Source organism: Macroventuria anomochaeta, assembly GCF_010093625.1.
Source record: "Macroventuria anomochaeta strain CBS 525.71 unplaced genomic scaffold BU25scaffold_28, whole genome shotgun sequence".
NCBI classification, from domain to species: Eukaryota; Fungi; Ascomycota; class Dothideomycetes; order Pleosporales; family Didymellaceae; genus Macroventuria; species Macroventuria anomochaeta.
The window spans coordinates 89,675-111,359 of NW_022985389.1; the positions used below are offsets into that span (position 1 = coordinate 89,675).

At 50.5% G+C, this 21,685-nt stretch overlaps 11 protein-coding genes across 11 annotated transcripts, besides 1 other annotated feature; 7 read left to right on the forward strand and 4 right to left on the reverse strand.

Moving 5' to 3' along the window:
- Window positions 1–267: 267 nt before the first annotated feature.
- Window positions 268–689, reverse strand: BU25DRAFT_127855 (uncharacterized protein). Its single transcript, XM_033700473.1, has one exon. It carries the CDS (start codon window positions 567–569, stop codon window positions 336–338), a length of 234 nt encoding a protein of 77 aa, XP_033559061.1. The 5' UTR covers window positions 570–689; the 3' UTR covers window positions 268–335.
- Window positions 690–1,163: 474 nt separating this feature from the next.
- Window positions 1,164–1,484: a sequence feature (Protein overlapping with rRNA (BU25DRAFT_474344, KAF2624869.1) was converted to a misc_feature.).
- Window positions 1,485–2,384: 900 nt separating this feature from the next.
- Window positions 2,385–2,609, forward strand: BU25DRAFT_296746 (ankyrin; the record flags this gene model as incomplete). The annotated part of the gene is made up of 1 exon (XM_033701923.1): window positions 2,385–2,609. A coding segment is annotated over one exon (225 nt), but the record flags the coding sequence as incomplete, so codon positions are not given.
- Window positions 2,610–3,086: 477 nt separating this feature from the next.
- On the forward strand, window positions 3,087–3,464 carry BU25DRAFT_304384 (ankyrin; the record flags this gene model as incomplete). Its single annotated transcript, XM_033702041.1, has 1 exon — window positions 3,087–3,464. A coding segment is annotated over one exon (378 nt), but the record flags the coding sequence as incomplete, so codon positions are not given.
- Window positions 3,465–7,377: 3,913 nt separating this feature from the next.
- BU25DRAFT_474348 (kinase-like protein) lies at window positions 7,378–8,316 on the forward strand. Its single transcript, XM_033710902.1, has one exon. It carries the CDS (start codon window positions 7,441–7,443, stop codon window positions 8,224–8,226), a length of 786 nt encoding a protein of 261 aa, XP_033559064.1. The 5' UTR covers window positions 7,378–7,440; the 3' UTR covers window positions 8,227–8,316.
- A 4,029-nt stretch (window positions 8,317–12,345) lies between these two features.
- Window positions 12,346–12,937, forward strand: BU25DRAFT_460712 (uncharacterized protein; the record flags this gene model as incomplete). The annotated part of the gene is made up of 2 exons (XM_033710381.1): window positions 12,346–12,359; window positions 12,406–12,937. The coding sequence occupies 2 exons, from the start codon at window positions 12,346–12,348 to the stop codon at window positions 12,935–12,937; spliced, it is 546 nt and encodes a 181-aa protein (XP_033559065.1).
- Window positions 12,938–13,045: 108 nt separating this feature from the next.
- Window positions 13,046–14,129, reverse strand: BU25DRAFT_413055 (putative phosphoglycerate mutase). The gene is made up of 5 exons (XM_033706941.1): window positions 14,028–14,129; window positions 13,567–13,936; window positions 13,411–13,513; window positions 13,229–13,335; window positions 13,046–13,159 (listed from the first exon to the last, which is right to left on the reverse strand). The coding sequence occupies exons 1-5, from the start codon at window positions 14,074–14,076 to the stop codon at window positions 13,102–13,104; spliced, it is 687 nt and encodes a 228-aa protein (XP_033559066.1). The 5' UTR covers window positions 14,077–14,129; the 3' UTR covers window positions 13,046–13,101.
- Window positions 14,130–14,419: 290 nt separating this feature from the next.
- Window positions 14,420–15,880, forward strand: BU25DRAFT_347015 (uncharacterized protein; the record flags this gene model as incomplete). Its single annotated transcript, XM_033703131.1, has 2 exons — window positions 14,420–15,184; window positions 15,206–15,880. 2 exons carry the CDS (start codon window positions 14,420–14,422, stop codon window positions 15,878–15,880), a joined length of 1,440 nt encoding a protein of 479 aa, XP_033559067.1.
- A 476-nt stretch (window positions 15,881–16,356) lies between these two features.
- BU25DRAFT_303803 (uncharacterized protein) lies at window positions 16,357–16,746 on the reverse strand (the record flags this gene model as incomplete). The annotated part of the gene is made up of 1 exon (XM_033702029.1): window positions 16,357–16,746. A coding segment is annotated over one exon (390 nt), but the record flags the coding sequence as incomplete, so codon positions are not given.
- Window positions 16,747–18,139: 1,393 nt separating this feature from the next.
- On the forward strand, window positions 18,140–18,795 carry BU25DRAFT_413059 (uncharacterized protein). The gene has a single exon (XM_033706942.1). It carries the CDS (start codon window positions 18,162–18,164, stop codon window positions 18,705–18,707), a length of 546 nt encoding a protein of 181 aa, XP_033559069.1. The 5' UTR covers window positions 18,140–18,161; the 3' UTR covers window positions 18,708–18,795.
- Window positions 18,796–18,871: 76 nt separating this feature from the next.
- On the forward strand, window positions 18,872–20,527 carry BU25DRAFT_474357 (oryzin precursor; the record flags this gene model as incomplete). Its single annotated transcript, XM_033710903.1, has 6 exons — window positions 18,872–19,259; window positions 19,304–19,408; window positions 19,462–19,845; window positions 19,929–19,941; window positions 19,990–20,279; window positions 20,333–20,527. The coding sequence occupies exons 1-6, from the start codon at window positions 19,035–19,037 to the stop codon at window positions 20,525–20,527; spliced, it is 1,212 nt and encodes a 403-aa protein (XP_033559070.1). The 5' UTR covers window positions 18,872–19,034.
- A 5-nt stretch (window positions 20,528–20,532) lies between these two features.
- Window positions 20,533–20,871, reverse strand: BU25DRAFT_298792 (uncharacterized protein; the record flags this gene model as incomplete). Its single annotated transcript, XM_033701958.1, has 1 exon — window positions 20,533–20,871. A coding segment is annotated over one exon (339 nt), but the record flags the coding sequence as incomplete, so codon positions are not given.
- Window positions 20,872–21,685: the final 814 nt, after the last annotated feature.

The following is a 21,685-nucleotide window of genomic DNA, read 5'->3' on the forward strand; positions in this document are numbered from 1 at the left end:
CTTCTTCTTCTTCTTCTTCTTCTTCTTCTTCTTCTTCTTCTTCTTCTTCTTCTTCTTCTTCTTCTTCTTCTTCTTCTTCTTCTTCTTCTTCTTCTTGCTCCGCGAGGAGCCTTTCCATCTGCCCATTCAGTCCTCATGCAAGAACAAGAGGCATACACGGACGTTCGGGTTCAGGATCTAGCCCGTCCTCTCTTCATTAGTCTTCTCCGCCACAAGTCCCTCGTCCTCTGCCTCGTGATACAAGTGGAGTTACGAAGCGGTGTCAAAGGCTAGGGGGCCGGCCTCTGCAGGCTCGCGCTTCCCTCTCACGCCAGCATTGCGCTTTTTGTTCTCGTTCAGTCCAGTATCAGCAGACCCCAGGGCTCTCGGTAGATGGAGCGATATGCTGAGCCACCGAAAGTCTTCCCAAGCCCATTCTCGTCACTTAATTGCGAAGCGGAGGAGCGGAGCGATGAAGCAAGCATACTTACACCAGATTTGCTGCGGAGGATTGGGAAAATCTGTTGCTTGAGAGCCACGTGCGCCAAAGAACAGAAGATGCAGTTGATTAGTGCCAAGGAAGAAACCATCGCGTAGTAGTGAAGGAAGGAGAAGGTGCGAGGGTAGCAAGAAGGAGCAACGACAATAAAGGAGCAGCAACGAAAAAGCAACTACAGCAGGAGCAGCTACAGAGATAATTAGCAGTCGTGGAGAAGAGCAACCATACTGATTGCTACGGGCCCTTGATCATATCAACGTAGGAGGGATGCATGTGCGAAAAATGCACTTGCTCTGGTCTAAGAATCCCCGTTGAACTGAGTCTTGAGCGAAATCGCTCCGCTTCGCACGTCTTTGGTCCGTTCACGCCTCAAGGCTCGTTATACTTGTCGGTTATGTCCAATCCTCTAGACCATCCGAGTCCCTATCGGTCTCGCTACCCCATGTTTCTTCATCACACTAGTTCAGAGGGGAGGAGTGTAGTGCAGAAACCAGGCTTCGCCAAAGCGTCGACATTGAAAGTGCCGCTGTCGCTAAACGTTTCACTGAAAGTCTCAATCTTTGGACTGGCACCCCGCGCCTTGATCCAATCGCTGATTAGCTTGACACGCTCTTCATCCAAGGACGGGTGATGATATAACGCAGGTGTTGCGCCGGCCATGCTACCGAAAGAAGTACCCAATCCATTAATGACAGCTTCGCCCAGTATGAATGTTTCTCCGACTATACGGCCTTGTGGGGTATGCGCCATGCCCATCTTGCTTCGAGTATACACCAGAACTACTGAACAGACGCTGATCCCGATTGTATCGCGGTGTAGATATAACGACGAGATCTCGATGCAACAAAAAGAAAAAAACATACAACAGCGGGTATTCACTAGTGGTCACCCACCTAACTACTAATCCACCGGTACATTGCTTAAATAGGGCTGAGCGAACGGGAAGCCTTGGTTCCAACATCCTATGGTCGTATGTAGAGGAAATGTCTTTTTTTATAGAATACATTCGAGCAGTTTGACAAGATGGCGCAAAAGTATCAACAGAAGCAAAAAGGCAAAAACATACAACAGCAGGTATTCGCTAGTGGTCACCACCTAACTACTGATCCGCCGGTACGTTGCTTAAATAGGGCTGAGCGAATGGGAAGCCTTGCTGTCTCCTGGTCGTTCACCACTAAAATCCCTAATTCTACCGTATCCGGTATTTTGTAGCGCTCAAAACAGACAACAATTCCAAGTCCGCCTGCTAGAAGTGCCCGATAAAGAGGCCCCGCACACCGAGCTTAAAGTAGCTTAGCGGTAACCTATCGCCGCTGACACTAGATCTGTGGCTGTGTGGCTGTGTGGTTGTGTGGCGCTTTTGCTAAGCGCTCCAGGACACCGGAAAACCGGCTCGAATTGGGAGCAGGGCTACATGATGCTGAGCCTTGGTGGCTTAGTCACCCTGCCGCCGCTTGCCCCACCATCGTCCTCAACTCTCTCTTTTTGGGCTTTCTTCACAACACGTGCCTACTATTGAATTGGAATTTTTGCCCGCTTCACCCCTGCTTATAATACTTGCTAGGCGGTTGTTTTCATCACTACCTTGAGTTTAGTAAAGCAGACAAGTGCTACTTCAGCAATGCCACTGCTTGATCTATCAAATGAGTTGCTCCGAGATATATCAGAATACCTAGCATCCGAGAGATATATCAATGCCGTTGCACAAGCCAACCATCGCCTTTACCGTCTTCTAGATAGCTACCTCTACCGCTACAATGTACAAGAATCTGGAAGCTCAGCGCTGTTGTGGGCTGCCCGACATGGCCAAGAGGCGACGGCGCAAAAGTCGCTGAGGGAAAAAGCCAATATACAAGCCACAAATGATGATGACGAGGCACCGCTGTTGTTGGCGGCAGAGAATGGGCATAAGCAGGTAGTAAAGCTGCTGGTTGACAAGGGCGCCGACGTCAACGCGCAGGGTAAAGACTACAGCAACGCATTGCAGGCAGCTTCAGATAGAGGCCACGAGCAGGTGGTCAAGATGCTGCTCGACAAGGGCGCCGACGTCAACGCGCAGGGTGGAGCCTATGGCAACGCACTCCAGATGGCTTCACAAGGAGGCCACGAGACGGTGGTGCAGCTGCTGCTTGACAAGGGCGCCGAGGTCAACGCGCAGGGTGGAACCTATGGCAACGCACTCCAGGCAGCTTCACAAGGAGGCTACGAGCAGGTGGTCAAGATGCTGCTCGACAAGGGCGCCGACGTCAACGCGCAGGGTGGATACTACGGCAACGCACTCCAGACGGCTTCACAAGGAGGCCACAACGCGGTGGTGCAGCTGCTGCTCGACAAGGGCGCTGAGGTCAACGCGCAGGGTGGAACCTATGGCAACGCACTCCAGGCAGCTTCAGCTAGAGGCAGCGAGGCGGTGGTGCAGCTGCTGCTCGACAAGGGCGCCGAGGCCAACGTGCAGGGTGGATACTTCGGCAACGCACTCCAGGCGGCTTCACAAGGAGGCTACGAAGCGATGGTGAAGATGCTGCTCGACAAGGGCGCCGAGGTCAACGCGCATGGTGGATACTTCGGCAACGCACTCCAGGCGGCTTCAAATGGAGGCCACGAAGCGGTGGTGAAGATGCTGCTCGACAAGGGCGCCGAGGTCAACGCGCAGGGTGGAGCCTATGGCAACGCACTCCAGGCAGCTTCAGCTAGAGGCAACGAGGCGGTGGTGCAGCTGCTGCTCGACAAGGGCGCCGACGTCAACGTGCAGGGTGGACGAGACGGCAACGCACTCCAGGCGGCTTCAGCTAGAGGCGACAAGGCGGTGGTGCAGCTGCTGCTCGACAAGGGCGCCGACGTCAACGCGCAGGGTGGACAAGACGGCAACGCACTCCAAGTGGCTTCAGCTAGAGGCCATGAGGCGGTGGTGCAGCTGCTGCTCGACAAGGGCGCCGACGTCAACGCGCAGGGTGGATACTTCGGCAACGCACTCCAGGCGGCTTCACAAGGAGGCCACGAAGCAGTGGTGAAGATGCTGCTCGACAAGGGCGCCGAGGTCAACGTGCAGGGTGGAGTCTATGGCAACGCACTCCAGGCGGCTTCACAAGGAGGCCACGAAGCGGTGGTGAAGATGCTGCTCGACAAGGGCGCCGAGGTCAACGTGCAGGGTGGAGCCTATGGCAACGAACTCCAGGCGGCTTCACAAGGAGGCCACGAGGCGGTGGTGAAGCTGCTAGTGGCATGGGGTGCCAAGTCATCATGAGGGAATGCATGCATGGCTGGCTAATTAGTGTCCTTAAAAGAAGATAGCTACATTCTAAAGCCTATGTCTTGGCGGTAATAGTAGTCTATTAAACACAACGCTGACGGCGATGCTTATGTGTGACGGTTAATGGAGTATAGAGGTCGTGTGTGCTACGTGTGTTGGTGCAGTGCTCTTGCCTTTCCAATAAGCCCTTTCTACCTCTGTCTGAACGACAGATACGTCATGTAAACAGACCCTGATGGCCCGGTGAGAGAGACAGAACACTAAACAAGAACAACACTATATACCGATTTTACTGCTTCGCGCGGTTACCCCTGACTTACTGCCCTGCGCAGTTACACCTTCACTTATTGCATTTACTGCAACATTATGACGCTGTAATGAAAGCAACGTGCGGCAAATTTGCCACCGCAAGTTAAGTAGATGGCCAACCCGCACCTGCCACACCCTTGCCATAATCTTCCGCACTGGCTAACGTTGCGAAGAGACATAAGGGTCATTCTCGATAACAGAACGGTATGCAGCTTTAGAGAGCATAGTACCATAGTAAGCATGGCTACTATCAGATCTCTGCTTTACCCTTACCCAGCGCTCATGAGCATGGACGATCCGAACTCCTTATTGCCCTCAGAGACTAAACCGAACCACCTTTCTAATGTCCTGATAATTGCAGTGCTCGTGCGAGGAGCCGTTCGTTGTGTGGCCGTACGACAGCTGTATCCCTATAATATGCAGACTATTTCCCCCTTTGAGCGTGCGTGCAACGACGACGGCGTCTTTCTAGCATTTACTCCGCTTGCCGAAGCCTAGACTCGCATCTTACTATTTTGTACCATACTAGTTAGTCTCTGTCTCCTGCTATGCCCGCTGTGTGAGACTTGCCCACACTGTTCTTTAGACGCCACACAACTCATAATATTCTTCTTCAACGAGCTAAAGCAGTATTCGGCTACGGCTTGGTATATGTATCAGTCGCAATGTGCTCGACAGCATGAGAACGTGGTGGGTCGGACGAGGAATCAACGGCGGGTCTGCGGAGCTAGAGGGTGGCACGACGGTTTGTCTCTATGGCATGAAAGCTTTCGCGTTAGCTATAGTCGTGCGTTGCACTGTGTCTCGAAACTGCATGATGGCTGTATTAGAGGCTAATTGCGGTTTCGCTACTAGGTGTGTTCGTTAACATGAGCTCTAACGGCAGAGCCTTCAAACCTAGCCCTGCTCCCAATCCAAGCCGGGTTTCGAGCATCCTGGAGTCGGCAGACACAAACTGGTCTAACGTGGAATTAGTCGCCGACTTTGCGGCAGCGTAGTCATATAGCGTACGGTGCAGCTCGGAGGTCTTTAAGGACGTGACGGATGTTGACTTGGATGTCGTGCGTGAGTTGGGGGGGGGGGGGCGGTCGGGCGTGGGCGTTGTGCCCGATGGAGATGCGGCGCGGCATGAAGGTGGCGACAGGGCACAGAAAGGAGGGATTTCACGTGGGAGTGGTGGTGGTTGGAGAAGAAATGGTGCTATTGCGGAGGTGTTTTAAGTGGTTATCGATGCTGTAGCCTTTAAGATGTCTCTGGATGAGTAGCGAAAGATTTAGTCTGGAGGGTATATGAGGGTATGAGAAACATTCTGTATATACAATGCTGACTTCCTCCACAGTGCGGTCAAAAATCAGAACTTGATATTGTCTACTCCCAGTGCCCATGTGGGTGGCATTGTGATGAAGTGAATGGCACTGTGCAAAGCAAAGGTGCAAGCAGTGTACCAGAAGGCACGTGGAGGAGGTGCGACATGTTCACCTGGCAATCCAATATGAAAAGATTGGGAGTACTTATACTTTGGGTGAGGTACAAGAGCAAGCAGAGCATGATCACACATAAAGAGCTCGTGGTGAACGAGAACAAAGAATTGCATGCTGCAGAACAAAGAGACTACAGAATCATCCAAGAAGACTAGGATTTTGATGTGACAGCGGTGAACTTCATCGAGAAGTCCTTCACAGCCTTCTGGATTTTACCCTTCTTAGTTTCAGTCTCAGTCGTCATACTATCGCAATCATCCTCACGAAACTTAGGCAGTAGCGGCTTCGAAGTCTCTTCTACTTTCTCAAAAGGGAATGGCGACGGTGGTTTGTACTGTACGTCCAAGGTGGTGGTGTTACGATCAAAGGGCAACCCGCAACAACACTGAACGAAAAGGACTACGCAACGATACAAGAGGAGCCGAGGAACTGTAGTATCGATCGACCCGAGCAGTGGGCCGCGTCGGCGATACTCAGTATGATCATCACTCTCAGTGGAGCAACTCAAGCGACCCGAGCAGTGGGCCGCGTCGGCAACACTCGGCACGAGCAGTATACTCGGTACGATCGGTATACTCGGTACGAGCAGTATACTTGGCACGGTCAGTATACTCAATACGAGTAGTATACTCGGTACGATCAGTATACTCAGTACCGAGCAATCCGAGCAATCTGAGCAATCCTCTGCTCATGTATATAGCAAGTAGACACGCTGCCCTTATGGCATCGTGTTCAAGCTCGTCAATCAATTTTGTTATTGGAATCTCACTTGCTCTCGAGCCAGACAGTATACTCTGTACTACTCATTGCAACCAGTCGCCACGGTCTTTGACTAGACGACTACCTGACTATTACAAAGGTTATTACAACCCGCCCGGATAGTCTACCCCTGACCACCCAAGCTTTGCTTAGGTGACTGTCAACCCCTACGGCTTTCTGTACCTCTGCTCATCCCCAAGAACCAATTGACTAGTGTCTATGAGCTTTGCTTAAGGCACAAATTGCAACACGTGCCTACTTGTTATATACTTTAGCAGGAGGATTTGCTCAGATCGCTCGGTATCGAGTATACTGCTTGTACCAAGTATACTGATGCGGCCTAACTGCTCGATTCGACCGAGATTGATGATCATACTGAGTATCGCTGACGCATCCTAACTGCTCGAGTCGCTCGAGTTGCTCAACTGAGAGTGATGATCATACTGAGTATCGCCGACACGGCCCATTGCTTGGGTCGATCGATACTACAGTTCCTTGGCTCCTCTCGTATCGTTGCGTAGTCCTGTTTGTTCAGTGTTGTTGCGGGTTGCCCTTTGATCGTAACAGTATACTGATTCAGGATGGCGCTCCTGCTCACAAATCACGCATCGCTCGAGACTACCTGACTGTGGAGAAGATTGACACTTTATGGTGGCCAGGGCACTCACCGGAGGTCAACGCATCTGAGCATGCCTGGCCGTGGATTTGGAGGCATGTGACAAAGCAATTCACTCCTAGCTGTACTGCCAATCAGTGTGAGCAGCAATGGGTAACTCAATGGGAGCGTATGCCTATTGAGGTGATCAATCAATGGGTGGAAGGGATTCTAGAGCAGGTGCGGCGGATTATCAGGCATCATGGCAAAAACAACTTCCATGGGTGACTGCAATACCAAGAAATAAGCCTATGTGCAGATCAAAATACCACAAAAAGCTTTTCTAAGCTTAAATTGCTTTAATGTATTAATGATTTACTGTTTTGGTAGTGATTGGTATGGGGGATTTGAAAGGCAACATCTTGTTGGGGTGTGCACAGGCCTCGGGTGTTCGGTCAGAAAAAACGAGCTTCTTCGTATAAGATTCGTTACTCTATACCAGTGACTTCAAACTACCCTCACTCATACTGGGCCCTTTACAAACAACGATTGGCTGCCTGTCTCACCAATGAATCAAGATTTAGAAGACGTTATATACGTTACGCCTCGCTTCCCTGAGGGGGTTCGGCACATTATCACTACTGGCAGTTGTCACTACATCGGCTTCATCGACGAATCGACTGTCTTAAAGTACCCACATGATGAGAACCCTTCGAACGCTCTGAACGTCGAGTGTGCAATACTCGAGCAACTTGGCAATCACCCTCGCATCATCGGATTCAAGGGCAAGCACGAAGCGGGACTGCTTCTGGAGTTCGCCCCCAATGGATCGTTGGAAAGCCACATGAACAGAACAGCCCTCACGAAGGAAGAGAAGCTTCGATTTGCTAGAGAGACTGCAGAAGGGGTCGCCTATGCTCATCGCAAGAATGTGATTATATGCGACATCAACGTCCGGAACATTCTTCTTGATGCTGAGCTACACGTCAAGCTCTGTGACTTTCAGGGCCGACTGTTAGGGCCTGACGGCGAGACTGTTTGCGATGGAGGGGCTTCTGAAAACGCAGAGTCATTTATGCCACGACACGACCAGGAGTTTGCAGATGCAAGGACGGACATATTTGCTCTAGGATCCACAATATACCACATTATGAAAGGCCATCGGCCTTTTCCAGAACTCCACACCATTGACAACGAGGCGGAGTTCTTGCGCCGTTACCAAGAGGGCCTGTTCCCTCCATTGGCGGCAGACTTGGGTGGCACAATTGTGTGGAAGTGTTGGGAAGGACGATACAATTCTGCAGACGAAGTACTTCGTGATGTTGTTTCTTTGGAAAGTTGTCTCTACCGGTAGAAGGTATCATTCAAATGTAGCGTAATAGTGTGTGTGGAACATCTATGCAAAACGTGACCTGGGGTGTGCAGCGCACACACTGCGCACTCGCTCTAGTGGGTAATGTATAGATCGGAGACCGAGCCAACCTGCAGGGTATATTTATAGTGTTGACGCGCTTTTGGGAGGATGCATACATGCTCCTCTTGTTAGTAAACTTTAGTTTGATTAAGGGTAGCGAGATGGCTTAGAAAGCCTACCCCACTGCCAAGCATATTTTCATCCGTCAACTGTGGGCGTGCTGTTCAGTATGGGACCGACTAAGAACAGATCGCAAGGCTGACTAATTTAAACAGTGTCATTTGAAGCTTGACCCGAAGTACGCCCTGCTCTGTTGCGTGGCGCTTACCTCACTATAGCGCAGCGGCAATACTTGTCAAGACGTCGCGGGTGGGTACGCGCCGTGGCGCTCATGAGTTCCCGTGCTTCTCCTGCAACCTATCACACCACGTACTTATGCTGTGATGATATCCTTTCTTGCTCAGCTATTTTGGTCAGCTAATCCTACGCTAAACCCTATTGCTTAAATCTACGCTCAACCCTACGCTCAACCCTATGCTTAAATCTATGCTCAACCTAACGCTCAACTCTACCACTTAATTTTACACTCAATCCAACGCTTCACTCAACACTCAACCTGACGCTCAGCCCTACGCTTAAATCCACGCTCAAATCACACCATGCCTGCTTCACGGAAGGATGTACGAAATGGATTTTGAGATGTCGATTCAGCCTGGGGACAACTCAAAACAACGGAAAAGGATCTTGTGTATTCACAATTCCTGTCTAATGTCCAATCCAAGCGCCAAGCAGAAGTAATTGCCAACAGAGAGAAAATAGCGAAAAACAGATATGAACGGAAATATTATCGCTTCCTCAACAAGGTTGATGGGGCTTATTACGAGCTGTGTATAATCGCTTTCTCAAGATATCAGGTTGATTCTACAAAGGAAGCTATTCTCACGGGCTTGGCTACGAAAACTAGAGAAAAGAGTGGTGGCATAGATCCTCGCATTGGATTGTTCTTTGCAAACTTGAGGAAACCTAAAGCTGTATGGGCTCCTCGAGAGTCCAGTCAAGGATCAGCAGGCATATCTGAATCATGGTACGAGTTCACACACGCTAAGCTAGAAGGAACAGTTAGCATGTTTGGTGAAGCCATGGCGAAGAGAATCAAGAATGTGCAGATGGACCAAGACTGGAAAGCAGTGACAATGCACTTTCCCAAGAAGCTAACACCAGAATTCTCTTGTTCTTTAAAGCTGGACATTTCCAAAGATAGTTACCCCGCACTATCGCGTGAACATATAACGAAGCCAAGCGTAGGGTTGAGCGTAGGGTTGTATGTAGCGTCGGACGGTGTGTCCTATCCAGACAGGCCCAGAGAGACCCATTACACAAAACTGCTCTTCTTTAACACCCCGCCAGTAACACGAGATACAATAGCCAATAAATTCTTCGTCGTTTCGTTGGTGGAGAAAAACGATCTGGTCATTGCTGGTGTGATACTAGCGTCAGAAAGTCGTGATACGAGTCGAGAAAGATGTTTTGGTTCTAGTGCTGCTCCTCTATGCTGGTGGTTTTATTTTCCGCTTTTCGGCCCGGTTGTAGGCGCAAAGAACGCTAGTCTCTGGAGTGGAGTGACCCGATCCCACATTTGTACATGACATAACCACTCTGACTTACTCGAGACACTGTCCATTGCGCAAGTTCACCTTCTATTACTCGAGATCTTCTATTGTGAACAAGTCTGCCCCCTACTGCATATTGACAAAGGCACAGTCCAAGACGGCGAACCTCGCGCCAATTCCCAAGCTCGCGAGTTGTCCAAGCGGAGCATAACCTCCTTTACGTCCTCTTCGTCTCGTGTCTTGAAATCATAAAAGGCATTGATCAGGGTACTGGAGTGGAACGCAAGACGCCTCTTAATCAAGAGTTGGGCGGAATCTTGGAAATAACGTATTGGAAGGAATGCTTCGGTTCATGAAATTATTATCGCAGACCGCCGATACGAAAGCCCAGCGAGCGCGGATCGATCGTATCCTGGCCACGAACGGCTCTGCACGATGAACGGCCCTCGCAGCTCAGTGTGCCTAGTTTCGGCATTCGATGTGATTTGGTACATGGCTCTGAGAGATATGGGATGACGTGGCTTCGTACTAAGTTCACCTTAAAATGATTTTATACGGTTCTGTTTCATTACCGTGCAAGATATGTAATTAGGAAAACAGTTACTTGGTGTCAAAGCAAAACAGTACAATACATTTCCCCACGCACGTCATTGTAGCTAATACGTCCTCGCAGCGCAATGTCCTTTCAACTCACGGTGTCTTTTCCTTCCAAATGCGGCTCGGAAAAGTCAAAAGGACCGCATGCTTGGAGCAGGCTCCAAAGCGCTTCTAGCGCTGCATCTGCAGGGCAATGCGCTTGTACGTAGTATTTCAGGTACGAAGAAGCGATACAGTGCGCGGGCTGCAAAAATGATAACGAGATCACGCAAAACCCTGTCCACGCTAAATCGCGGACATTATGCACACTCCCTGCCAAATCGCGGATACCATGCACACTATCAACGCTAAATCGCGGACAATCTGCATGATCCCTGTTCCGCCCATTATTTTACCGGTACCCTAGCCTCCAACGAGTGAAGATGGCAATCGACTTCCGGGTTTTGCAAAACGCAAGGTACCTATGCGACATCGCGCTAGATGAAGATTTTGCCTAAAATGGAAAACAACATCACCCCAGACGACAGGTTGGTCACTTGCTACAAGTCAGCACTCCCTTGTATGTGTTGTTATACAAGGTAGTAATGACTTTTAGCGAGCTTTTAGCTGTTAGCCGTCAGCATCTCAAGTAGTTTGAGCGCTTGTCTTGTTACCCTTCCGGCAAGCCCTATGGTCGGGTCCGCAAGGACTTTTGTCAGAACTTTCTTCTGTTGTTCCAGCGAACGGTTTCTCTGAACAAGTTAACTCCATGCCAGTAACCTCTATGCTGGGACTGCTATTCATTCTGTATGGGACACAGATATCGGTGTACGCTCAATGATGTTTTACGAGCAAATGTCGAGAGGTCTTGAAGTCCACGGCAGAGAAATACAGGGCCAGCTTGAGTGTGCATGCGAGGTTACAGCCATGGAGAAATTGAAGAGTACGAACGTCACGATACAGATTCCTAGAGAACATCCGTTTCTTACCCGCAATTTGTGACCTTGTCGCACGATACTTGGAGGACCTCTGCGTTCCAGGAGATGTGTATATGGCGTGGTTCTACCAGTTCTTTTGTCTTAGCTTCATGCAGCCTCTCGCTTTTGGTTTGCATTTCACTTGGGGACTGCAGTTTACTTGGGAATTGCAGCCCATGTTGCGGATGAACGGTCGTCTTGTTTCCTAGTTGTACATTCCTAACGCCTCCACACAGGTTGACCAGCCTGCCTTGCTTGAGTCTGCCGCTGTAACCTGCGTGGTAGTCTCAGGGTAACTGCATCACTATGCATGCACGGCGCTAATGACCGATAGTCATCGCTGGTCTTACAGTACTGTGTGGAATGCGTGCCGCAGAATCTTAGTAATGCTATGTTTTGTCTTCTCACTGTCTGCCTCTTTTTCAAGGCTGATTTCTCTTGTTGCCTTGTCTGCCTGGGTCGGAGATTGTGCAACAGTCTAAGCAGTTATGGAACCCCCTTCTTACACGCACACTCTGCTTCACGCTGGGTCTTGTATTTCCACAGACCCAAAGCAACAACCGCATCCATCAATTCCAACGCGTCCACCGCCGCAACTACCTACATCACCTACACACCACCCTGACAGGCAGATATTCGATGACTCCAAAAGCCATCAAAACACAGAACAAGTCTACCACGCACCATCTCTATCAGCTCCCCAGTATTACCAGGGTTCGTTTGCGCCGAGCCTTTACATGAGCCAGTATGCAGGTGCAGCTGGCCAGCAAGTAAGGCGCAAACAGGTTCGCGCCACGCAGGCGTGCAACCACTGTCAAACACGCAAACAGAAGTGTGACGAAGCAAGACCATGCCAGTTCTGTAGAGAGAACAGCTTCGATTGCCAGTACAAGGAAATGTCACCTCCAAAGTATGTGACAAACCCTCGGACAAACAGCATTACTGACACAGCACAGACAAGATCGTAGCATGATGCAACTTCAGGAGAGCGTAAATGATATTGGCAAAGTACTGAAGAATTTTGTAGGAGAGTTCACCTCATGGAAACAGAGCGTCGAGACCAGACTCCCCTTGACCCAAACCCCGAACCAGATCACGAACCTTGCTTCGCCAGAAGCAGGTTTCACAGCACCCAACAGACCACACTCACAGATGTCTCCTTCAGCATCACAAGCATTGACTCCGATCAAGCAAGAGTCCATGTTTGCTTCTCCTCAGCAACCAGCAACACCGGCTGACAGCGCCAGAAGCGAGCACAGTGGTGCAACGGGACTACCACCCAAGGAGAAGAGCGGATTACAGAGCGACCACACCACACCAGCACATAAACTGTTCGAGGAGTGGCCCTCGATGGGGCACTTCTGCCGGAACGTCGAATATGTTGAGAAGTTGATCGAAGGCGGCCACGAGGTGTCAGAGTACCCAATGCTGCTCGAGCAGGACCGAGGCCTACTTCGCGTTTGGGGAGTTGGTGAGGGCCAAGATTAGTAGGCATGGTTGCATTGAGATCTTGAGGCTCAAAGTATGTGAGTACGCGTTGTTTTGGTAGTGTTGAACCACCTCGGCGATGCGGGGTGGCCCTAGCGTTTAAAGAGTACAAGCTCCTTCGTAGTGGAAATTAGTAGACTCTCGTCAAACTCAAGTCCCTCCTTTCACGGCAACGCCAAGCCGAGATTGAGAGTCGGCTTGTTAGTGTCATTGTCTTTATAACTTTGGTTAAAGTTAGCCTAATATTGGCTTAATAGCTTATTGTAACCTATCCTATCAGAAAAAACGTACCTCAGAACCGCAATTCCTCCCGGTTGTATCTCCATTGGCAAATCTCGATCGATCGACCAATTGATCCAGCGCTTTGCAAAAGCGCGGAGGATCAGACCATGTGCGACCTGTCGTACGTTAGCCGCTGTGGGCGAAGCTGAAGCAACGTTTGCAGAGGTAGCATAAACTGAAAGAAAGCGTACAACAAGCACATCAGCGGGTTTCTCGCCACGCATGTAAGGCTTCTGGATCTCTTTAATCTGGAGGATAAGCTTGTCTAGCCGCTCGGTAACTTGCTGCGATGACCTGAAGGTATTAGCAACAGCCTATCAAAAACACCAGACCAGTGCACAACATACTCTCCATCCTCACATCCGTCTGTCCAGATGTTCCATTCCCTCTCCCCATCCAGACCCCTCATCTTCCTCAAGTTCCTGATCTCCATGTCTTTGAGCCCTTCGTAATTGCCATAGTCCCACTCCGCAATGTCCTCGGTGAAGGTAACCTTCCCTGGAACGAAATCGGAGTACTGTGGCAGCAACAGCTTAAAGGTCTCTACAGCTCTCGTCCTGGGGCTGACATAGATGTGTGTGAGGCGGCGTGGGTCTAGCAGTTTGCCAGCACCCACGAGCGTCGCCGCTGCAGTGGAGATCTGCCCAATGCCCTTTTGGGTCAGCTCGATATCTGTAGTGCCCGTGAAGCGGCCAACCCTAGCCCAATCCGTCTGTCCTGTTTGTAGAACATGCATCGTTAACAAACTTCTTGTCGTAGAGGTTGGATTCTATGTGCACTTTCAATGCAAGTCAGACAGGGAACCTACCATGGCGAGCGATGATCACGCGCGGTGTTATGTCGTATTGGTCAGACATGATGATGGAGTTTTATGGTTGATTGATGGATGAAAGGGAGAGGTACAAAGTAGAAGGTGCGCAACGTCAGCTTCTTCCTACTCACCGCCTTTCTCGCCAGGCTCGAATTCCGCTATTCCGTCTGCAGACAAACGCCAAGTGCCGCAGTGTGTTCACTAGGTTGCTGTTGACCCGACAACCACAAAACATCCACAATCACGCCGACCATCATTACCATCATCGCTTTCACTGTTCCTGCGCTTTCACCTACGTCCCTTTTAGGACACGTGCAGAGATGAAGCGCGCAGGATGTGAGCTTGTCTACACGACGCGTAAACGCCGTCGCGCCTCGTTGCCCAGTTTGATGCTCGAGAACAATTGCAGCAATTATCTGGAGCCAGCGGCAACATCTACCCCGCCTTCGACCTCGTCCCCACCCAACCTCAGCCTTGCGCAGTGTCTCACCGCCGAGGAAGCAAGCACACCTTGGGCGCAGCGCGCCCTTTCCATCTGCAGCTGGGTCAATGACGTCTCAACACGCTCTCCTTGCATCGAACCTCCTGTCTCTTCTCCCTCGGTCGATGCTCAGGTACTGGACACCATGTCAGACAGCTCGAGACTACGTAACATGAAGATGCAGAGACGTTCGCGCTCCTGCAGCCCGACGAAGAAGAGTTCGCAATATCGCAACACCGTGCTGAAGCCTGCGAACATCATTGTTGACGGTGATCATGATCTCCCACCCAATATCGAAGCGCTCCTCCCGGAAGGACTGCGCGATCTTCTCGACCGTCCGCAGATTGCTCCTCTCACCAATAATCACACACACAATGAACCTGCGGACGAACACAATGGCAGTAGAGCTTGGGCAGCGGGGTCGGCAAGTGAGGTCAATCAGCTCGCAGTTGTGTATCGAGACGAGTGCCGCGAGCTGGCGAGGAAAACTGGCTCTGAGCCAGAATACAGGACACATCTCTACGGTGACGTGGTGGAAAAACTCGCCAGAATCCAACCCTGGCGCCGCACCCTCAGTGCTAACTGCAGCGACAAGCTCTGGCTCGCCTCGCTCAAACCACCCAATCCGACCCCTATACTGGCTTTGCCCTGGCCACCCCTATCAGCAAACGCTGTAGCTTCGAAACCTTAAGAGCACGTGTCATTGGAATCATGTCAAAGTTCATTTGATTCCAACATCATCCACGTGCGACCTGACAGCATTCCCTTCAATCTCACCTCCCCACCTGTGTCCACAGAGCCAAGCGAGCCCTCGTCCGCCAGCGATGTGGACGGTACAATCACGACGCCAAAACCAGATATCACTGTTGGGATTTCTCGGGAGGCTTTCAGTCGCAATCATGCGCCCCTACTTGATTACTGGCAAAGTCACAAAGTGGTTCTCAGCGATCCTCACACCACACAAGGCGACATGCGCTTTCCGTTCTTCATCATTGAAGCTAAGGGTTTGAGCACTGATGGCAACCTTATAGGGGCACAAAACCAAGCCGCAGGAGGTGGAACGTGTGCAATTAGGCTGCTGGCGTCTCTCGCAGCGCAAGATCCCGAGAACGACGCACCACGCATTGTTTTTAGCTGTACGACTGAGGGCGCTATACACGAACTCTGGATCCACTACCAAACAACGGACGAGGAAAATATTCCGTTGCACCATATGGCATGTTTGGGAGCCTGGAGGACCACACTAGATCGCCATGCCAGTGAATTTGTATCAGCGCTGGCGGTCATCTTTTCCTGGGGTGCGAACGTCTTTTTCCCGCAGATCACGAGGGTTCTGGATAGGGTCCTTAATGCAGCGATCTCTGGGTGACTTACACCATAAGATAGCTGCTACCGAACGTATGAGGCGCGTTCATGGCTCGTTCTATACCTTCAGCGGTGATGACTTTGGGGGTGTATGAGTTCGTGTTGAGGATTCTGGGATCTTGACTCAAGATGGCCTCTCGTGTTGATGAGAGCACCAAAGGCGGCTGGTGTTTGCAATATGTAACATCACAACCTCTCCACTGATCTCTTGTGGAGTTGATTTTAATCGCGTCTGATCTTGGAACCTTCTTTGACAATCTGAGTTAGACCGATCGTCCTGAACCCCCGGATCACCCTCACTTTAACTCAATACACGTTAAGATGTCATGGATTGTATTGCAATTTGTATGTCTGCTATGCTCGATACTCAAGTCACGTACGAAGGCCGTACGCTGAACGCCATATGTTGTAGCCTTCCAGATATCTCCGGTAACGCTCCTATGACTCTTCGCATTTGCCTTGATGCTGCAGAACCAGCGTGAGGTTGTTCATGCTCGTAAGCGTGGAAGGGTGATACCATCCAAGTTCTTCTATTTTGCCTTCTAGTGATCGCCTTGCCAGCTCCTCAGACTCCTCGTATCTGCCCTGACACTGAAGCACTAGCGCCAAGTTGCTCATACTAGCAAGCGTGGAAGGATGACGCTTCCCAAGAGTCTCTCGGAAGCCACTTAGAGCTTGCTGGTTCAGCTTTGTTGCTTGCTTGTACTTGCCTTGGTGCTGCAGTACTAGTGCCAGATTACTCATGCTTGTCAGAGTGTCTGCGTGGCATGATCCCAGCATCATTCTACTTCCTCTGAGTGCCAAACGGTTCAGGTTTTCCGACTCTTCGTACCTGCCCAGATGCTGTAACACCAAGGCTAAGTTACTGATGCTTGTAAGCGTAAAAAGGATGCAGTGAGCCCAGCGTCTTCCTGAATCCTTTCAAAGCTCGCCTGTTCAGTTTCACTGCGTCACTGTGATTTCCCTGACTTGAAAGCACCCCCGCTAGGATCTCAACGCACAACAGTGTCTGATCTTCATTCGGTCCCAGCACTCTTTCCCTTACTATTAGCGCTTGAGTGATCATTTCTCGCGCCATGTCGTAGTCCGCTTGCTTCCATAGATACCTGTTACGATCAAAGGGCAACCCGCAACAACACTGAACGAACAGGACTACGCAACGATACGAGAGGAGCCGAGGAACTGTAGTATCGATCGACCCGAGCAGTGAGGCCGCGTCGGTGATACTCAGTATGATCATCAATCTCGCTCGAGCAACTCGAGCAGTTAGGCCGCGACAGTATACTCGGGACGGTCAGTATACTCGGGACGGTCAGTATACTCGGGACGGTCAGTATACTCGGGACGGTCAGTATACTCGGTACGAGCAGTATACTTGGTACGATCAGTATACTCAGTACCGAGCGATCTGAGCAATCCTCCTGCTCAAGTATATAGCAAGTAGACACGCTGCCCTTATGGCATCGTGTTCAACCTCGTCAATCAACTTTGCTATTGGAATCTCACCCGCTCTCGAGTTAGACAGTATACTCTGTACTACTCATTGCCCCCAGTCGTCACGGTCTCCGGCTAGACGGCCATTACCTCGACTATTACGAAGGCTACTACCGCCTCGCCCGGATAGTCTACCCCTGACCACCCGAACTTTGCTTAGGTAACTGTTGCAGTAAATGCAATAAATGAAGGTGTAACCGCCCAGGGCAGTAAGTCAGGGGTAACCGCGCGAAGCAGTAAAATCGGTATATATTGTTGTGTTCTTGTTCAGTGTTCTGTCTCTCTCACCGGGCCATCAGGGTCTGTTTTTATGACGTATATGTCGTTCAGACAGAGGTAGAAAGGGCTTGTTGGAAAGTGCAAGAGCACTGCGCCAACACACGTGGCATCGATACAGGCTTATGCAGCCACAAGACTCGCGGAGGGCGGCCTTCCCCGCCTCCCGTTCCGCCTGTCAGACGCGCCGAGTGCGCCGCATCGTCTCCCCACAATCGAAGTTTCTTTCTCCACTCGGCCATAGTGCTGCAGATGTGAAACACTCTGGGAGTGCAATATGTGTAATGTATCTGTACTGTATAGGCAGAAGCTCTGCATCTATGAGGATCGCACGAGGGTGAAGCGGCTGACAGCCGAGCCACCATGCCAGCTGAAGGGGCGTCCTGTTTCTGCAGTCTAAGTTAGGGGGCGCATGTTTGCTTCTCGGTCAAGCCCGCTAGTGTGCCTTCGCGCAGCAGCTGAACCGTCGTTTCTTGCCCTCTCCCTTTCGATCCGCAATCTCTTAGACTTCGCCCATGTCTTCCAACGAACAGAACCCGGAAATCATTTCATCTATGCCAGCAAGCTCTTCAGCAAGGGACCCAAAAAGTTCGGCCGACAGTGGTAGCCGGGAGACTATCAAATCTTTCGAGGGATTTCTTTCGTTTGTTCTCAGCCTCTCCATCTTCGGCGCCTCAACCTTCGCCATCATCGTGTCTGAGATCGCAAACCCCAATGAAATCAGTCCAACTGCGCGCTTCGCCCGCGAGACTGTTCGGAGCTTTCTTGGCATCGCATGGTTGCTCTTTATTGTTGCGCTGGGCATTGTGGCAGTATCGATGAGCTTACTCGCCTACAAGCGCGAACATCCTACGGCTGGGTTCGAGGGGGTTCGGGAGCAAAGGTGGGAGCGTCTAGGACTTGTCGCCTCGTCTTTGATTCAGGTCTCAGTCATTACGGCCTTCTTGTTCCTTTCGCTTGTTTTGGTGGCATACACTGAAGCTGTCGGATGGGTTGCTGTTGCATTGTCCTCAACAGCAGCCGCTTTTGCTATTGTTTCGCTTGCTGCTCAATGGCTGTAAGTGCCAAAAACCTTTCTCAGGTGGTGGAGCTGATTTTGTGATACAAGTCAAGAACTCAAGGATAAAGCCCGCGCTTAAACGCTGTCACTAATCTCGCGACACATAATGCAGAGATGATTATCGATAGCTGAGAGTACAATGGCTTCGTTGCTTGATGGTAGAATAGTCAAGTGAACGGTACTTTGAATACAGGGCTTAAGCAACGAAGTTAAAGAAAGCGCTAGAGATAAAAATTCGTTTTCAATAGGGTGAAATTTTATTACAGGTCAGAGGAATGAGTGTGAGCTTCGCTGTGTTACACCCTCTTCACCAGCTTTCTGTTAGCATATGCTGATCAAGCCCAGCATGTGCTCTAAGACTTGGAAAATGCCGACATTTCCACTAAGCAGCTCTCTCTGCGTTTTTATTTTTAAGCTCTTAGACTTGCCATACCAGTGCACCAGCAAGATGAAGCTCTTACTTCTTCTGTCGCTTGTGCTCGCCCTGGCTTACGCTCTCCCGGCTCCGCTCATGAAGCCGCGGGCTGGTTCTCCCATTCCTGGAAGATACGTTGTCAAGATACAGAGACACAACTAATCCTAAGAGGCGCTCTCAAGATGCTAAAGAAAGATGCTATATACGTTTACGATTTTGGCAAATTTGGTGGCTTCACAGCTGATATGACTGATGACATCCTCAACCGGATCCGCCATCTGCCTGGTGTAAGAGGGCTCGTTGTTCATTCTTCAGATACAACTCCGCTAACGGAATACAGGTAGAATATGTTGAGCAGGACGCCGTTGTCACCGCCAGCCTTGGCGAGGTCGACCGTCTAGACAAAAAGGCCTATGTCACCCAGTCTTCGTCAACTTGGGGTCTTGCCCGTATCTCACACAAGGCCCGCGGCAGTGTTTCATACACTTATGACAGTACCGCAGGAGCCAACACGTGTGTTTACGTCATTGACACAGGTATTGCTACCATTCATCCTAAGTTTGAGGGCCGTGCAACATTTGTCGCAAAGTTCGCTGGAGGCGGCTCGAACACAGATGACAACGGGCACGGTACTCATTGCGCCGAAACTATAGGCTCTAAGACCTATGGCGTAGCTAAGAAGTCTAAACTCTTCGCTGTTAAAGTCCTTGACGCTTCTGGTGTGGTACGTCTCACCCTACATTCCTTGGTACCTTATAGATGCACAGATCTTTCCGTTATTCCCGTGACCACAGCTGATTTAGTCAGGGTACTAATTCAGGTGTTATTGCTGGAATCAACTTCGTTGTGAATGACTCAGAGACCTAAGCTGGCTGCTCTAACGGTGTGGTCGGCAGTATGTCGCTTGGGGGAGCAAGGAGCACAGCTGTCAATAGTGCAACAGCCAATGCTGTGGCCGCAGGTGTATTTATGGCTGTTGCAGCTGGGAACGAAGCTCAAGATGCTTCTAACTCTTCACCAGTTTCAAAAGCCACGGCTTACACGGTCGGTACCACAGACAGCTCGGATGGATTCGCTTCGTTCTCCAATTTTGGCTCTTCCATTGATATTCTGGCTCCTGGTGTTTCGATTGTCACCACCTGGTTGAACAATGGTACTGTAGGTAATTCAGCACTGTATTAAGTCAGTCGTAGACTAAATCTACTGTACAGAACACTATATCCGGTACTTCAATGGCTACTCCCCACGTCGCTGGTCTTGCTGCCTACATTCTTGGCTTGGAGGGCAAGAGGACCCCTACCAAACTGGCTGCCCGCCTCACTGCACTTTCTACTAAAAACGTCATCACTGGCCTGTCCTCGGACATTAAAAACTGCGTTGCCTTCAACGGCTGCCCCAACAGCTAGGCTGCTACGGTGCCTAGTACTTCGCCCTTCTCATCCATATTGTACATATGCTCTGGCTCAATCTCATATTCAGCAACCTTCTGCTGCAGCAGGTCAAAGTACAGCTTGTACTTATACCCTGACTCAGCGTTGTGGCAATTAGAATCCATTCCCGTCGTCCATTGAGAGGTAAGCTGGTTGCGGTGACGGTGGAGGAAGCGTGTAATCCAGGTATCAGAGCAAGGGTTCTGGGCAACCGATGAAGCAAAGTTGCGTACCATACGTCTATTAGAAGGTATATGACGCGTAGTAAGCTGCTTTATATACTCCACAAGGTCTAACTCCTGTTGTGGGATGGTTGTTTGAAGGTGTTCCTCAGCCACGAGGACCTAGCAGTCCACATCTGGCAGGAGCACAATGTCCCAAGTGAATGGACAACATACACAAAGATGCACTACTGCTACGAACACGATGTGTGGTGTAGCTCTAACCGCGTATGGAGCACGCATCTTCGCAAAAAACACCTTGAAGTGATGAACGACGATTGCGGCCTGGTCAAGGAAGGTGGAGTCGTGGTAGTTGCAGCACATTGCTTGTTCTGCATGGGGCTGATGCTCCATTAGCAGTGCGTTTTGCGCAGTTCAGCGATGTTTTTGTGTTGCACAAACACATGAAGGAGGACTTCGCTACCGGTACCGTGTGTACCCCACTGGTATGCCCGCACCCACTCTGCAAGGAGCAAACGGATTCAGGAACCGAATTCTGGGATCATGCAACCACGATTCACGGCGTTCCTCCGTTCGGTCCGTGCAGATTGACGGGAAAGCGCAAAGCACCTAAAGATAGCGACATCGATGATATGGCCTGGTCGGCAGGGAGCGAAGGTAGCGCGACGCATTGACGCAGCAATCGCCGCTTAGCAGGACCACTCATCCTAAGACAAATGGTGTCATGCAAAATCACACAACACAGGAACATAATACCTAATTTGTGCATAGCAGTCTTCATGATCTTGTAAACAGGGTGAACTATGAATGAAAAAAGAGAACAATGACCATCAACCTGCGTTCTCCCTTGCGCTGATATTGCAATGTTGGAGCCGAAGGCTCCGACTATCTAGCATCGCCAAATCAGATTACTTGTTTTCAGCGTCCTATGGTCGTATGTGCTAGTCAAGCA

Excerpts from the sequence above, each read along its gene's own strand:
- BU25DRAFT_413055 (XM_033706941.1), bottom strand. The coding sequence starts at position 14,076 with ATGTCTGACCAATACGACATAACACCGCGCGTGATCATCGCTCGCCAT. Across the intron at positions 13,937-14,027 it reads CGTGATCATCGCTCGCCATG|GACAGACGGATTGGGCTAGG; the intron begins GTAGGTTCCCTG and ends TTCTACAAACAG. Across the intron at positions 13,336-13,410 it reads AACCCGCTGATGTGCTTGTT|GTCGCACATGGTCTGATCCT; the intron begins GTACGCTTTCTT and ends AACGTACGACAG.
- BU25DRAFT_413059 (XM_033706942.1), top strand. The coding sequence starts at position 18,162 with ATGTCTTCCAACGAACAGAACCCGGAAATCATTTCATCTATGCCAGCA.
- BU25DRAFT_474348 (XM_033710902.1), top strand. The coding sequence starts at position 7,441 with ATGAATCAAGATTTAGAAGACGTTATATACGTTACGCCTCGCTTCCCT.
- BU25DRAFT_127855 (XM_033700473.1), bottom strand. The coding sequence starts at position 569 with ATGGTTTCTTCCTTGGCACTAATCAACTGCATCTTCTGTTCTTTGGCG.